Source organism: Myotis yumanensis, unplaced genomic scaffold (assembly GCF_028538775.1).
Source record: "Myotis yumanensis isolate MYYU_CA2020_CCGP unplaced genomic scaffold, mMyoYum1.0.hap1 SCAF_4, whole genome shotgun sequence".
Taxonomy (NCBI): Eukaryota; Metazoa; Chordata; class Mammalia; order Chiroptera; family Vespertilionidae; genus Myotis; species Myotis yumanensis.
The window spans coordinates 39,639,224-39,653,913 of record NW_027223755.1 but is presented as its reverse complement, the minus strand read 5'-3'; the positions used below and the strand labels follow the sequence as shown (position 1 = coordinate 39,653,913).

At 37.9% G+C, this 14,690-nt stretch overlaps 1 protein-coding gene across 1 annotated transcript in view; it reads left to right on the top strand.

Annotated features, from left to right (window-relative positions):
- Positions 1-14,690, top strand: part of ANKRD31 (ankyrin repeat domain 31) — a 139,615-nt gene that overhangs the window by 21,212 nt on the left and 103,713 nt on the right. The window contains exons 5-8 of the mRNA XM_070412195.1: positions 1,612-1,617; positions 2,111-2,181; positions 6,567-6,610; positions 10,949-11,596. Coding sequence (XP_070268296.1) covers positions 1,612-1,617; positions 2,111-2,181; positions 6,567-6,610; positions 10,949-11,596 — 769 coding nt within the window. The remainder of the gene's footprint in view (positions 1-1,611; positions 1,618-2,110; positions 2,182-6,566; positions 6,611-10,948; positions 11,597-14,690) is intronic.

Here is a 14,690-nt window from a genome sequence, read left to right as displayed (position 1 = left end):
AATAGTTTATCATAATTATTTTCTCATTAATATGTTTTATAAACATGAATTTTAATGGTCTCAGTGGTTCACTCTATAACTTGACTGTACTATAATTTATTTAATCATTCCTCTACTATCAGAGATGTACATTGTTTGCCGTCTTGCCTAATATAAATAATTATTTTTTAATAATTTAGATGAAAGTTTGCTCTATTTTTGGACTTATGTCTTAAGTTCTCCTTAGTAATTAAGGAAAAAAATTCTGTTGTTGACTCAAACTATGGTTTTATTTTATTGTAAATCAGGTTGTTCTCAAAGAATAACGTTTTTTGGGGGGAATCAGCATTAAGTTCTATTTGCCTCATAGAATTATTTTATATGACCAGTTTCATTTCCATTTTCAAGATAGCATATATTGATTATTTCTCTTTTTAGACAGGAGAGAATGTTCAATTTATTATTCTTACATAGGATTAAAGTACATGTGTCTGGTGCGTAAAAACTACTCTTAAAACAGCTGAAAATAGAGGCTTTTCTCTTTCTTTAAAATATGTTTTTATTGATTTTAGAGAGAGAGAAACATGGATTGGTTGCTTTCCCATTTGGTTCAGGACCAAACCCACAACCTGTGCTGTGATAAGGAATCAAATCAGCAACCCACTGATCCTTATCGGCCACAGCCCAGGCTTTTCTTTTTCTTTTCTTTTTTAAGGAAGATATCTTGATTGGATTTGTGTAGTAAAGTAATTGAGAAAAAAAGGATTAACTGATTTCTTTTCTTCAGTGAACTTTTAATGATCCCAGGGCAGATGATCACAATTGCAGATTAAGAATGACTTATTTTAGCTATTGTAAATTGTGCTGCTATGAACATAGGGGTGCATATATCCTTTCTGATTGGGACACAGCCTAAGTGCCCATCAGCAGATGAGTGGATTAAAAAACTGTGGTATATCTACATAATGGAATACTACACTGCTATAAAAATGAAGGAATTCTTACCATTTGGATGGTAATTCTTACAGCATGGATGGAACTGGAGAGTATAATATTAAGCGAAATAAGCCAGTCAGAGGAAGGTAAATATCACATGATCTCACTCATATGTGGGATATAATGATCAACATAAACTGATGAACAAAAATGGATCCAGAGTCAAGGTGGCACTGAGCAGACCATCCAACCTCGAGAAGGCAGGGAAGGGGGTTAGAGATCAACCAAAGGACTTGTATACATTCATATTAGCATAATCAATGGACACAGACACTGGGGTGGTGGGTGGGGGCTTGCCTTCGAGGGTGAGAGTGGTGGGGGGGCGGAGGGAGGGTTAATCGGGGGGAAAAAGACATAATACTTAAAACAACAACAAAAAAGAATGACTTATTTTGCTTTCAACCTCTTCCCTTCAGTATTTCCTATCTTTTCTTTCCTATCTTTTTCTTTACTGTGAAATACAAGAATTATAAATCATGTCATTAGTCATTAGTGACTTTCATTTACATCTTAAAGTATAATGACAAACTTTCAGTGTATTAGATAGTCAAGCTACATAATTCAAGAGCAGGGTTTCTTTTTTCCTGACCCCATCACCTCTTTTTGGCAGACAGTCATCTCCAAAGTTACTTTCAGAACTAAGTGTAGTTTAACATGTTTATACCACTGAAGTTCGACCATTAAATTTTCAGCTCCCTCTATGCAAGCACTTGAAATATTTTATTTAAGTATATTTTTATTGATTTCAGAGAGAAAGGGAGAAGAAGAGAGAAATAGAAACATCAATGATGAGAGAGAATCATTGATTGGCTTCCTCCTGCATGCCCCCTACTGGGGATCGAGCCCGCAAACCAGGCGTGTGCCCTTGACCAGAATTGAATCCGGGACCCTTCAGTCGGCAGGCTGACACTCTATCTACTGAGCCAAACAAAATAGGGCAGCACTTGAAATATTAATGTTAACAAATTGATAGTAATTGTAAAAGTGATTGGAATAATGTAGCAATAAAAACATCCTATTTTGAAATTCCTTTAAATGAAGAAAATAATTTAAATTGTATTTGAATGAGAAAGTGTTCTTCTTTCCATTTAAAAATTTTTATTTCTTTATTAATTGATTTATGCTTTAAAACCAGAAAAAGTTGTCCAATGTTCACTGTGTCATTTCCTGAAGCTGAACTTTCACTGAACCACGAAAGCATTCAAGGTATGTTTTCATGGGTAGAGTCATATAAAGTAAATTTGTCTTAGTCTAATTAGATATATTTATTTACAACTGGGCTAGTCTAGTATATATTGCTACCATACATTTTAAAAAATATTGGTTTCAGAAAGGAAGGGAGAGGGAGAGATAGAAACATAAATGATGATAAATCTTTCATCGGCTGCCTCCTACACACCCCCTACTGGGGACCCAGTCCACAACCATTGAGCCACATCGGCCGGGTAAAAAATACTTTTTAAAAATGTTAATAGTGTACCAAATAGTCTCAATGCAAAAAGAAAAGCAACTATAGTAGAGTGTTTAAGACTTCTTAATGACTTTAAGAAATAGGAACCTGTTAATACATGTGCTTTTTGTTTTCTCTATTAAATACATAATGTTTATAAAGCATAGGATATTTTTGTTTGTCGCTGTGTAAGTAGAGAAGAAAGAAAACAGAATTGTAAGTCAAGTTGTCCTGGGATAAGAACTGTACCAAGAAAAGGGAAGACCACATAGCATCAGCAGCCACACATAAAAACATTTAATAAGTGGGGTCTAATTAAGTCCCAAGATGGCAGACTAACTTGATATTCAGTTAAGGAGACTTTTCTACACAGATTAGGTCCCTCATCTCTTAGGAAATTAAAGCCTTAGATGGTCCTGCTAGTCATGATAAGATATTAAAATTGCAGGCATAAATTTGCAGTGATGCTAACAGAATAGGTCAGTATATAATGATGATAGCACAAAAGCTTTTGTAACACTGGCCACGTAAAACTTAAAGGTAGCATTCTTGGGCAAAACATTAGATCATAAAAAATAACCTTTGTGAAGTTTAAGTTTATTAAAGTAAAGCTAGATAATTGGCTGTTCAGGTTTGAATTGTCTTGAGGGAAACGTCTCATGTGCCAAGAAAAAATCAGTCAATAACTTTAATCATAAGAAAGCATAGGAACAGATATAGAAATAATGTAGAAGGAATTATACCAATGTATTGTTATAGAATTAGGTTAAGAGTACTAATAAGTTTTATGGCCATTGTATTCCTGTGTGTTTTGTCTAATAGTTAATATGTTTGAAATAGCAAACATGTTACATTTGCAGTTTAAATTACTTAAGGGAATTTAAGTTTGTAATTAATGTTGAAATATTAAAGAAACAGTAGTTTTCAGATTAAACAGAAGTTTAATAAATTGACCATTAAACAGATATAAATACAAATAGTAATGGATGTTTCTCTCCAAGTATAAAAGCCTTTGTGGTTTTTCAGATGTCTAATCAATAGCAAATAACCTAATATAATTCAGATTATGCCAAACATGCCTTCCAAATGTGGTGAAAACCTATTTAGCATCTTTTACAAGATGCAATTTATAGATAAACTGGAACAATCATGAAGCTACAGAGGTACCATATTAGAGATTGAAGTTCTTTTTTATGTAAGTACTAGAGGCCCAGTGCACGAATTCATGCACCAGTGAGGTCCCCAGGCCGGTGGGATCGGGCCAAAACCGGCTCTCTGACATCCCCCGAGGGGTCCCGATTGCAAGAGAGTGCAGGCTAGGGAGAGGGACCCCACTTGTGCTCAATTGGGGCCAGGGAGGGATGTGGGAGGTTGGCCACCTGAGGAGGGACCACAGCAGCAAGCTAACCTACCGGTCAGAGTGTCTGCCCCCTGGTGGTCAGTGCACATCATAGCAACTGGTCAACTGTCTGCCCCCTGGTGGTCAGTGCATGTCATAGCGAGTGGTTGAACGGCCTTAGCATATCATTAGCATATTACTCTTTGATTGGTTGAATGGACAACTGGATGAACAGACACTTAGCATATTAGACTTTTATTATATAGAATGTCTTGAACAATTTGAGAGAGAGGTGACATGGATGATAGCATGCCTTGGGTATTCCTTTCTCTCCTTTGGATTTTGATCATGATAATGAGGATCAGCAATAGTTAGGCAAAAGATCTATTCTCATTTTTCTCATACTCGGTCCCAGAAAAACAGGGTTTTACTATGCCCTGCATTTCCCACACTTCCAACCTCCTACTCATTTGGCCTTCTGAGAGCCGTTATACCTTATGATGCTATTGGTATCTGCACTTTTGCCACACGAATAGCATCATAAGGCACTCATTGAACTTCTGAGTCGCAAGTATTTTACTGAATGTTCCTTTAAAAGTGCCATGGGCACCAGAATTATAACTTCATGGTGTTTCTTGATGCCATGAAGCTTCTGTGACTTGAGACTCGGAAATAATTCCCTTCCCTTCTGACACTTCATTGCAGCTCCCTCTTGTCTTTACTCTTCAGAGTGTTCAGAACAGGAAGCTCCTTTTGTTATCATCCTAGACTGTGGGTTAATTTACATATAAAGAAACGATTACATTGTTAGATAGTATAATTGACTCTGTTCTCATACAATTCTATCTTCTCTCTCCCGATTCAGAGTAATTCTAATCAAAATAAGTAAATGATCTTTAGTAAATATGATAACATTGGCCTTAAAATACTTGGTTTATAAGTTAAAATTCAGTTCCTCTGAGCATTTTCTTTTCATTTGGCACTTCAGAATTTATTTCCTATACAGTACATTTTATCTTTTCAAGTGATAACTAGAAAATCTTTTAATAATTTATTAAAGGAGAGACAAGAACTCAAGAAAAATACTTTTTTTATTTGTGAAAACTGTTTTAAGTAAATTTTGTTGCTGGAAAATGAGAATTCCTTCTATATGTGTTTTTAAATATAGTAATCAAATTATAATAATACACTTCATTACATTAATTTATCAAGTTTTAAGAATAGTAACTATTGGCATAAAAGAATGATCATTTTTATATTGAGGTGGTTAGAAACAACATAAAAGATGACTGAGATTCTTTCTTTACAATTCAGAGAAGGAGGAGGAGGATGAACTCTTTTTCTCTTTTTGAACTCTAACCCCAAAGGATTTGAGAGTTCATTAAAAACAAAAACCTCCTTGCAAAGATGATTGAAGATGTATCTATTGTTTTTAAAGTGTTCCTTTATTGGTATTACATTTTAAGCAACCAGAGTTATAAAATTTTAAACAAAGATATTGATAGTGTTATATATCATTATTGCTTGGCACAAAGGACTCTAATGCAAGGATAAGAAATGATTTATTCTTATGACTTTTTGCTCATCATTCTTCAAGGAACTGGAATACCATGATATTAATCTTCCTAGCTGATTTTCTTTCTTTCTTTTTTTAAAAAATATTTTATTGATTTTTTACAGAGAGGAAGGGAGAGGGATAGAGAGAAACATCGATGAGAGAGAAACATCGATCAGCTGCCTCCTGCACATCACAAACTGGGGATGTGCCCGCAACCAAGGCACATGCCCTTGACTGGAATCAAACCTGGGACCTTTCAGTCGGCAGGCCGACACTCTATCCACTGAGCCAAACCGGTTAGGGCCCTAGCTGATTTTCATAGCTTTCCTCTTCAAATGGCAAAGGTGAAGCAAATAATAATAATTATAGGTTTTTGCAGGCTGTAAAGCTCAGTAAGCATATAAGCTCAGTATGTTTATTTCCCCCCCCCGAAAAACCTGTCTTGCTTGTGAGGATGCATTCTGAGGTTTGGTGAATAATTACTTGCTTACACTCTAGGTCTAGATATTGCCTAATCAAAAGAAACCAAAGTAATGACTCAAACATATGCCAGTGAGCCCTGAATTCCTGCGTAAGTGTGTCAGAGTGGCAGGGCCTTGCTGGTGCAGGTTGGAGGCAAGAGGAATGGAGGAGGAGAAATAGCTCTTTTCCTGATTCTCCTTAACTTGGTGTGAATTGCTGTCAGCCAGCTCATCTCAGAGGCAGCAGGCCAGGTGAGGAGTTGATGGTGAGGGCACATTTAGGACAACCTCCTGACTCTACATGGGGCATTCCTTTTCATTCTTAACTTGACAGCATGAATTTCTTTAAATTATATTACCTATACTGGATAAGAACACTGAGAAAGTAGATGTGATTTTTTCCCTTGTAGTTATAAACAGTTAGAATAGCTCAGCCAAAATAGAAAGGTTGGCTTTTAGCTAAAATAATTCCAAATAATTATAATTTTACTTGACTTCATGTAAAATATTTTTAAAGAAATGGCAAAATTTTCTTTTATAAACTTTATTGGCAACATAATGATACTTTTATATCAAAGTGGTATAATATTTAGAAAATATTTGAAATGTTCCATATATTAAAAACTGAGGAAATCTGAAAAAAAAAAAAAAAAAAAAGAAATGTTACATATATTTCTGAGGGAGTCATTTCAAGTTATATGATTAAGAAATGCCAGGTGAGGGTACATATGGTTTTAGTACTTTAATAAAACTGGAATGTAAACATATATTTTTCTCTTCTAGGGCCTAAGGCTGAAAATCCTGAAGTTTTGCCATACCCAGCAAAGGTTGGTCTACATAACTGAGATGAAGCATGCAGATCATAGGTTTAGATTTTTTAAAAAAAATTATGTTGATTAAAGCCTCAAGCCCATTTAGACTCTCCCTTGGTCAATACTACTATACCTGTACCTTACTTCATCTCAGCTGTACCTTACACATTCCTGAGAACCCGGAAGCAAGAGAAAGAGCATAAAATTTGGAACCAGATAGGTGTGCATTCCAAGTGTGTTATTTATATGTGTAGAATTCCACTTCACAGTGGTATGTGTAGATACCCATTTCACAGGATTGTGAGGACAGAGCAATGATAGCTCATGGTGTCTGGACCTTAGCTGGTGCTTAATAATATGTGTTTCTCCCTTATTTCACTCCTTCACAAATTTTTTATTTCAGGCTCAAGTCCCTTTTCTTCTATGGCTCTTTCTCAGATAATTCTGTTGATCTTGACCAAATTGCTTCCTCTTTAGCATTCGTTATTCACTGACTATATCAGTATTTCTTAAGCACTTGCATCCTATAAAATTAATAGATCTTTTGAGAAAAAGGATTTTTTTGAACAAAGAAGTTTGGAGAACACTGTATCCTAAAGTCTCCTCAGATTTATAATGTGCATACTATGAAAATTCTTATGGTAAAGAAACCAAGCATTTTTAAAACAATCATGAAAGCTTGCTGCAGACTCCCTCCTCTTCCCTTCTCCAAAAAACTATCTTGTTTTTTTTTTTTTTTTTTTTTTTTTTTTTTTTTTTTTAATTAAATCTTTATTGTTCAGATTATTACATTAGTTACTCTTTTTTCCCACCATAACTCCCCTCCACCCAGTTCCAACCCCACCCTCTGCCCTCACTCCCCACCCACTGTGTTCATCCATAGGTGCACGATTGTTGTCTAATCTCTTCACTCACCCCCACACCCCTTTCTCCCCCCCCCCCCCCGCCCCAAGAATAGTCAGTCCATTCCCTTTCTATGTCCCTGATTCTATTACAATCCCCAGTTCATCAGATTATTTATTCACTTGATTTTTAGATTCACTTGTTGATAGATGTGTATTTGTTGTTCATAATTTGTATCTTTACCTTTTTCTTCTTCTTCCTCTTCTTACAGGATACCTTTCAGCATTTCATATAATACTGGTTTGGTGGTGATGAACTCCTTTAGCTTTTTCTTATCTGTGAAGCTCTTTATCTGGCCTTCACTTCTGAATGATAGCTTTGCTGGATAAAGTAGTCTTGGTTGTAGGTTCTTGGTATTCATCACTTTGAATATTTCTTGCCATTCCCTTCTGGCCTGCAAAGTTTCTGTTGAGAAATCAGCTGACAGTCGTATGGGTACTCCCTTGTAGGTAACTGATTTTCTTTCTCTTGCTGCTTTTAGGATTCTCTCTTTGTCTTTTGCTCTTGGCATTTTAATTATGATGTGTCTTGGTGTGGTCCTCTTTGGATTCCTTTTGTTTGGGGTTCTCTGCGCTTCCTGGACTTGGAAGTCTATTCCTTTCACCAGGTAGGGGAAGTTTTCTGTCATTATTTCTTCAAATAGGTTTTCAATATCTTGCTCTCTCTCATCTTCTGGCACCCCTATAATTCGGATGTTGGTACGCTTGAAGCTGTCCCAGAGGCTCCTTACACTATCTTCATATTTTCGGATTCTTTTTTCATTTTGCTTTTCCGGTTGGGTGTTTTTTGCTTCTTCGTATTTCAAATCTTTGACTTGATCCTTGCGACCCTCTGGTCTGCTGTTGGGAGTCTGTATAATATTCTTTATTTCAGTCAGTGTATGCTTAATTTCTAGTTGGTCCTTTATCACAACATCGAGGGTCTCATTAGATTTCTTGAGGATCTCACTACATTTATCGGCGGTCTTACCAGTCTTTTCGAGGGCTTCTAAACAGTTCTTTAAAGACCTTAAAAGTGTGGTTTTGAACTCTATATCCAACAGTTTTCTTTCCTCCAATTCTGTCGTTTGTGTCCTGTTTCTTTGTCTCGGCATTTTTTTATGCTTCGCTGTGTCGATAGAGTGCCTTTCTGTGCTAAGTGTCCCAATTACCTAAGGTAGACACTCTTGGTGCACCCCCTTGTGGGCTTTGTGCACAGTCTTGTTGTGGTTAAGCCTTGATTGTTGTAGTTATCACTGTGTGGAATTGACCTCCAGGTCAATTGGTTGTGAGAATCAGCTGTGTCTGCGGTGGGAGAACTTCTGTGCTGGAGACACCCCTCTGGGGCTAGACTTGCTTCGATGGGGCTTTGGTGCTCACTGAGTCTGCCTCCTGAGTGTGTCTTTTATGGTTCCACGGAGCTTAAAGCTGGATGGTCCCACTCTGACCTCTGGGCTTCCTGGCTCCTGGATCTCTAGGGAGGTGCTAATCTAGCCTTTGCCTGAGGCTATCCAGCAAAAGCCTCCCTGCAGGGCTTGGGCGGGGCGGGTCCCACGGGATCAACAGGGCGGGGTTAGCAATTATGGCTGCTCTCAGTCTTGCCCTCAGAGGCTCTGCTTCTCAGTGTCCCAGTAGTCACTGCAAGCCCCACGGAGAGAAAGCTGCGCTAGGGTTCTGAGCGATGCCAGACAGTCCCGCTTCTCCCGTATGAGTCTGGGTCCTTAGAGACTCGCCCGGAACTGGAGCTCAGAGCCTGAGACTCCCTCCCGATTGAAAACAACCGCGCCCTCAGCCTCCAGCCCGCTCCGCATGCACTCCGAACCTTAGTATTTTACTTCAGCACTGCGCCTCCTCTGAGCCTCGGTATGCTTTTCTCTTTCCTCCTAGTTGTAGAACATCCACTCAGCCAGCTTTCCTGTGGTTCTGGATGATGTCCGTTCCGTCTTTTAGTTGTATTTTTGAAGTGGTTGTTCGAGGCAGCAAACTCCCGTGTTTACCTATGCCGCCATCTTGGTTTTCTCCTTGGAAGAGGAAGAGACCAAAAAACTATCTTGTAATACATTAGGCCACTCTATGGTTTATGCCATTCATTTGAGTTCATACAGTATTTTCGACATTATTTATACTTTATTTAATGTCTTATGTACTTATGCTTTTAATCTTCAGTTAGAAATTAAATTCTTTTAGGGCAGTGTCCAGTATACAAGGTGTCCCAAAAAATGTATACAAGCTTTAACAGCTGATAGTTCAATTGATGTTTCTTTCTTTTTAGATTTAACGAACATTGCCTTTATAGTTATTCAAAGTGTGTATACTTTATTACATCTATGGCTTTGGATTTAATAGCTATAAAGATTTCAAATAGGAGGGAGACCTTGAACTGTGACTTTAAGAATGGATAGGATCTGGTTCTTGAATTCCTTCTAAATTCCTTTTATGTTTCAGAGAAAATTATAGTTTGCATTGCTGCTAAGTAAATATATCTTCTTAAGCTTTGTGTGTTATGTACGCAAGAAAATAAATGGTGGCAGGTAGAAAAGGAGAGAGGGAATAGTTTTCATTTTTCTTTTCAAATCAGAATAGAGGGCTTACAATTTACAGTTCATTTTATCAGAGTGGTGTGGCAATGGAAGGTGGATTTGATTTTTAGGAATAGTACATTATTGAAACCCATTCTTTTATTTAAGGACAAGCAAATAAATGGTTTTTAGTATTGACAAGAAGTTCAGTTCCTTTAAAATACTGAGAGTGGTTTACTTTAATGGCTTATAAAAAATTTGAAAGTACTTTCAAAAGAGGAAGTCTAATAACATTTTGAGCATTAGAAATACTTGAGAATGGGTGTAACCTATTAAGGTGATGTTTTTGAAAAATAGTCATTCAGAAATACAAGTTTTGTGTTTTTTTGTTTAAAAAATTCACAACTCAGAACCATTTATTTATAGGCAGGGCTCGTAATATTTACATAGAACTGTGACCTCATTTCTCCTCTTTGTTCCTCTGACCTGTCTTTTGGCTTTTTTACTTCACATTTATATACTCATAAAGAGGTGGGAAATAAAAAGAAGGTGAAGCTATATCAATTTTATTCCTGGTTAATAATTTTTTTAAAATTCAATGGGTTTATGACCAAGTTTTTGACAACCATTAACTGCAGTGAAATTTTGAGATAATCTGTTAACTATCCATGCCATCTCTGCTTCTTCTTTTAGCACAGTTAAACTTAGCTGAACAGATTATGGTCCAGCCAATTTTACCCTCGGTCTACTTTTGTTTGTTTAGCCATTTGTTCATTAGTGATTTGGTATAGGAAAGTAGTATAGACTATTTTTATTTATAGAAGGGGAGGAAATTTGTTAAAATTTTTTGGTGATAACTTACTGACATGATAAATTAGAAAACTATAAAGTTTTCACTTTAAACACTTCTTTGTATATGCTGTACTGATGGAATTTCTTTTTTGAATGCATAGGAGCTAAATGCAGACAGAGATTCTCCTGAAATTAGCCTTCTCTCAGGTACTGCTATTAAAGTATCTGATATGGTTGCTGTCAAGGAGAATTCGTTAATAGAGCCGCAGAAGATCTTAGCAGCACCAAATGTATTTTTTGAGTCTGGAAAGGAAGTCACATTAACCATCACTTCTGAAGAAACCAAAGATGAAGAAAGCTCTGTTGAAACTTTTGTTTCTGCCTTAGAAAAGTTAATAACATCACCAGCAAACACTCAGGAGGAGACATTGTTTGGAATAATGAATGATATTGAACCTAGAGAGTTGATGAGCCCATTGAGCAACTCTTTGAATTCGCTATCAATACCTTTGACATGTCACAGAGATTTACTAGAAAACACAAAGGATGATGCATTGCCAGCTGAGTTGTTAGCAGCCATAAACACATTGTCAGAAGCCACGGTGGGACCCATTTGTCACAGAAAAGAGGGAGGCAGCAGTCTCAGTGCTGGAAATGAATGTTTAGGAATAGAGCCCAACATGTCTCAGACTGATGAAGATTGTACACAAATAGCAGAGGTGAATTTTGAGTCTCTTTGTTCTACTCCACCATATGAACAAGATTCCAAGTTAGCCAAGCTGCAGGACAAGCATCCTTCAGTGCAGCAAGTAAGTGCAAGTATGAGTCTGATTTTGCCTTTTATAGTGCCTTTTAAGAAGTCTTCATTGCCCATATACTTTATTTTAAAATCAAGCTTTCTACACAAATATCAACACTCAGAAAAGACTTTTTGATTTTGAGGCATAGTGATCTATTTTTTTTTAATTTTAAATATATTTTTACTGATTCAGAGAGGAAGGGAGAGAGAGATAGAAACATCAATGATGAGAGAGAATCATTGATTGGCTGCCGCCTGCACAGCCTCCACTGGGGATCAAGCCCGCAACCCTGGCATGTGCCTTGACCGAGAATCAAACTGTGACCTGGTTCATAGGTCGACACTCAACCACTGAGCCACACCAGCTAGGCTAGTAATCTTTTTAGAGGTTCCTAGGGTTGAGTTTTCAAGGGGGCAAAAGTTAAAATAGATCAGTTTCTCCCCAGAAGACCTGCAAAGACATATCATTAGATTGCTTATATACAGGAAAGAGAGAATTCTTTACCAGAATTTTCGCTATTACCTAGGAAAGTCACTATGTCTACCTGGGTGCACAGTGGAGATGAGATACTTACCCCACATTAATCTCTAACAGGACATAAATATATGTAATTGGGCTGTTAAGAGAGGGAAAAAGTATGCCTGGCTTCAGGAGAACTTTGCATTCTGTGTCTGAGGATACTGCCAGGTGTCACAGTGCCTACAAGTATCATGCCTGGAGACCCTGCAGTGGCCTACCACTTGCCAAGTCCCTTTTCCTTGTTGACAATTTAAAAAAAATCATTACTGTTTTCCTGATTAAAATAGTAATATATCCTCATTATACAAAAATTAAGCATTACAGCAATACATAATAATATAGTCTCCCACAATTCCACTTTCCAGAGATAATCACTATTAACAGTTTAGTGTATCTCTAATTACTTCTATGCATAGTCTATATAATTTTATGTAAATGGGACTATAATACATATAATGTAAACATATTTGTTTTTTAAATTTAACAATAATCTTGGTTATCTTTCTGCCTCAGCAAATGTAGCACACAACTTAAATATTTTTATTTGCTGTATGTCATTCTACTGTATGATTTGTGTGTGTGTGGTTATGTGTGTATGTGTAATTTATTTGACCGATTCACTAATTATGGTTATTTGGATTATTGTTCTTTCTTTTATTTTGGCTATTATCAAAATGCTCCTGTGAACATCCCTGGGAAGATTTAAATAACATGATTCTAAGGTCATACTGCAACATACATACCTAGGATAAAAGACTACATGTAATTCTGGTAAAAAAAAATCTCAAAACAGACATAATAGGACTAAAAATTATTCAGAAAAAGAGAAACTAATCACAGGAATATGGCATGAAAATTAAAACATTTGAGTATTCTAATCTGAAATGAGGTAGTATGAGTAACGTGTAGAAATTATGATTGGTATTGTTAGAGTAGGCATGACCTTAGCAAGTCTTCAAGAAAAAAACTTTTTATTTATTTATTTATTTATTTTATTTATTTTTTAAAATATATTTTATTGATTTTTTACAGAGAGGAAGGGAGAAAGATAGAGAGTTAGAAACATCGATGAGAGAGAAACATCGATCAGCTGCCTCCTGCACATCTCCTACTGGGGATGTGCCCACAACCCAGGTACATGCCCTTGACCGGAATCGAACCTGGGACCTTTCAGTCCGCAGGCCAATGCTCTATCCATTGAGCCAAACCGGTTTTGGCGAAAAAAACTTTTTAAAAGTAGAAGAAATCTTTGAATAATTGCTTGAGTTTGCTAATTTTCTTTTTTGATTAAGGTATTACTTATGTGTCCTTATCTCCCCATTGCCCCCCTACCCCTACTCATGTCCTCACCCCCCTGGTGTCTGTGTCCATTGGTTATGCTTATATGCATGCATACAAGTCCTTTGGTTGATCTCTCCCCCTTAACCCCACCCTCCCCTATCTTCCCTCTGAGGTTTGACGGTCTGATCGATGCTTCTCTGTCTCTGGATCTATTTTTGTTCATTGGTGTATGTTGTTCATTATAGTCCACAAATGAGTGAGAACATGTGATATTTATCTTTGTCTGACCGGCTTATTTTGCTTAGCATAATACTCTCTAGTTCCATCCATGCTGTAGCCTGTTTGTGCAATGAGTTTTGTCCCAGTGACATTAAATAATCATTGTTGATTATTGGTTGTTTACTGAATATTATATTTATCTAGGGGCCCAGTGCACAAATTCATACACCTTGAAAGGAATTGTGGGCCGTGAGGTTGCTGTGGGCACAGGGGCGGGTCTCGGCCCATCCTCTGCGCCCCTGCCCAGCCCTTCCTGCCGCAGCCCCCAGTCCCCTGTCTGCCGGCAGCCTTGCTCCTGCCACTCCCATGTGCTGATGACGCTGGCCCCGCTCACACCCACTGATGGTGTGGAGTGATTTGGGCCAGCACCAGCAGTGGATGTGAGTAGGGCTGGTGTGGTCAGTGGGTGCAAGCGGCGGCTGCCGGCCCCGATCGCCCTGCAGGAGTCTGGGTGTGTGTGTGTGTGTGTGTGTGTGTGTGGAGAAGCCCTGAGGGGCGATTGGGGCCATCAGCTGCCGCTCACACTCGCTGATGGTGCCAAGCGATTGGGTCCAGTGCTGGGTGCTGGCAGAAGGTGCGAGTGGTGGCTCCAGTGCCGGCAGCGGGTGTGAGCGGGACCAGCACCAGCAGCAGGTGCAAGCGCTGGGCAGGACCGCGGTACACGGGAGCAAAGAATTTTCAGTAACCACCAAAGGCTCGCCCCGATGATAGCGATTGGCGCCCTGCCTTGGTCTGGCGCCCCCACTCACCTGTTTTACCATCCTACTGTGGCCAATGCCTACCATGTTTAGCACTCTGCAGCCTGCTGCCGATGCCTGTCATGTTCTGTGTGCGCCCCCTGGTGGTCAGGGCAAGTCACAGCGACTGGTTGTTCAGTTGTTCCGCTGTTCGGTCTATTTGCATATTAGGGCTTTATATATATAGATAATTGTAATCAATACATATAAACTATTACCAATGAAAATTATTAATTTAATGTTAAAAGAAACCATGATTAAATATATCACTCAAAAAATAAATAAAA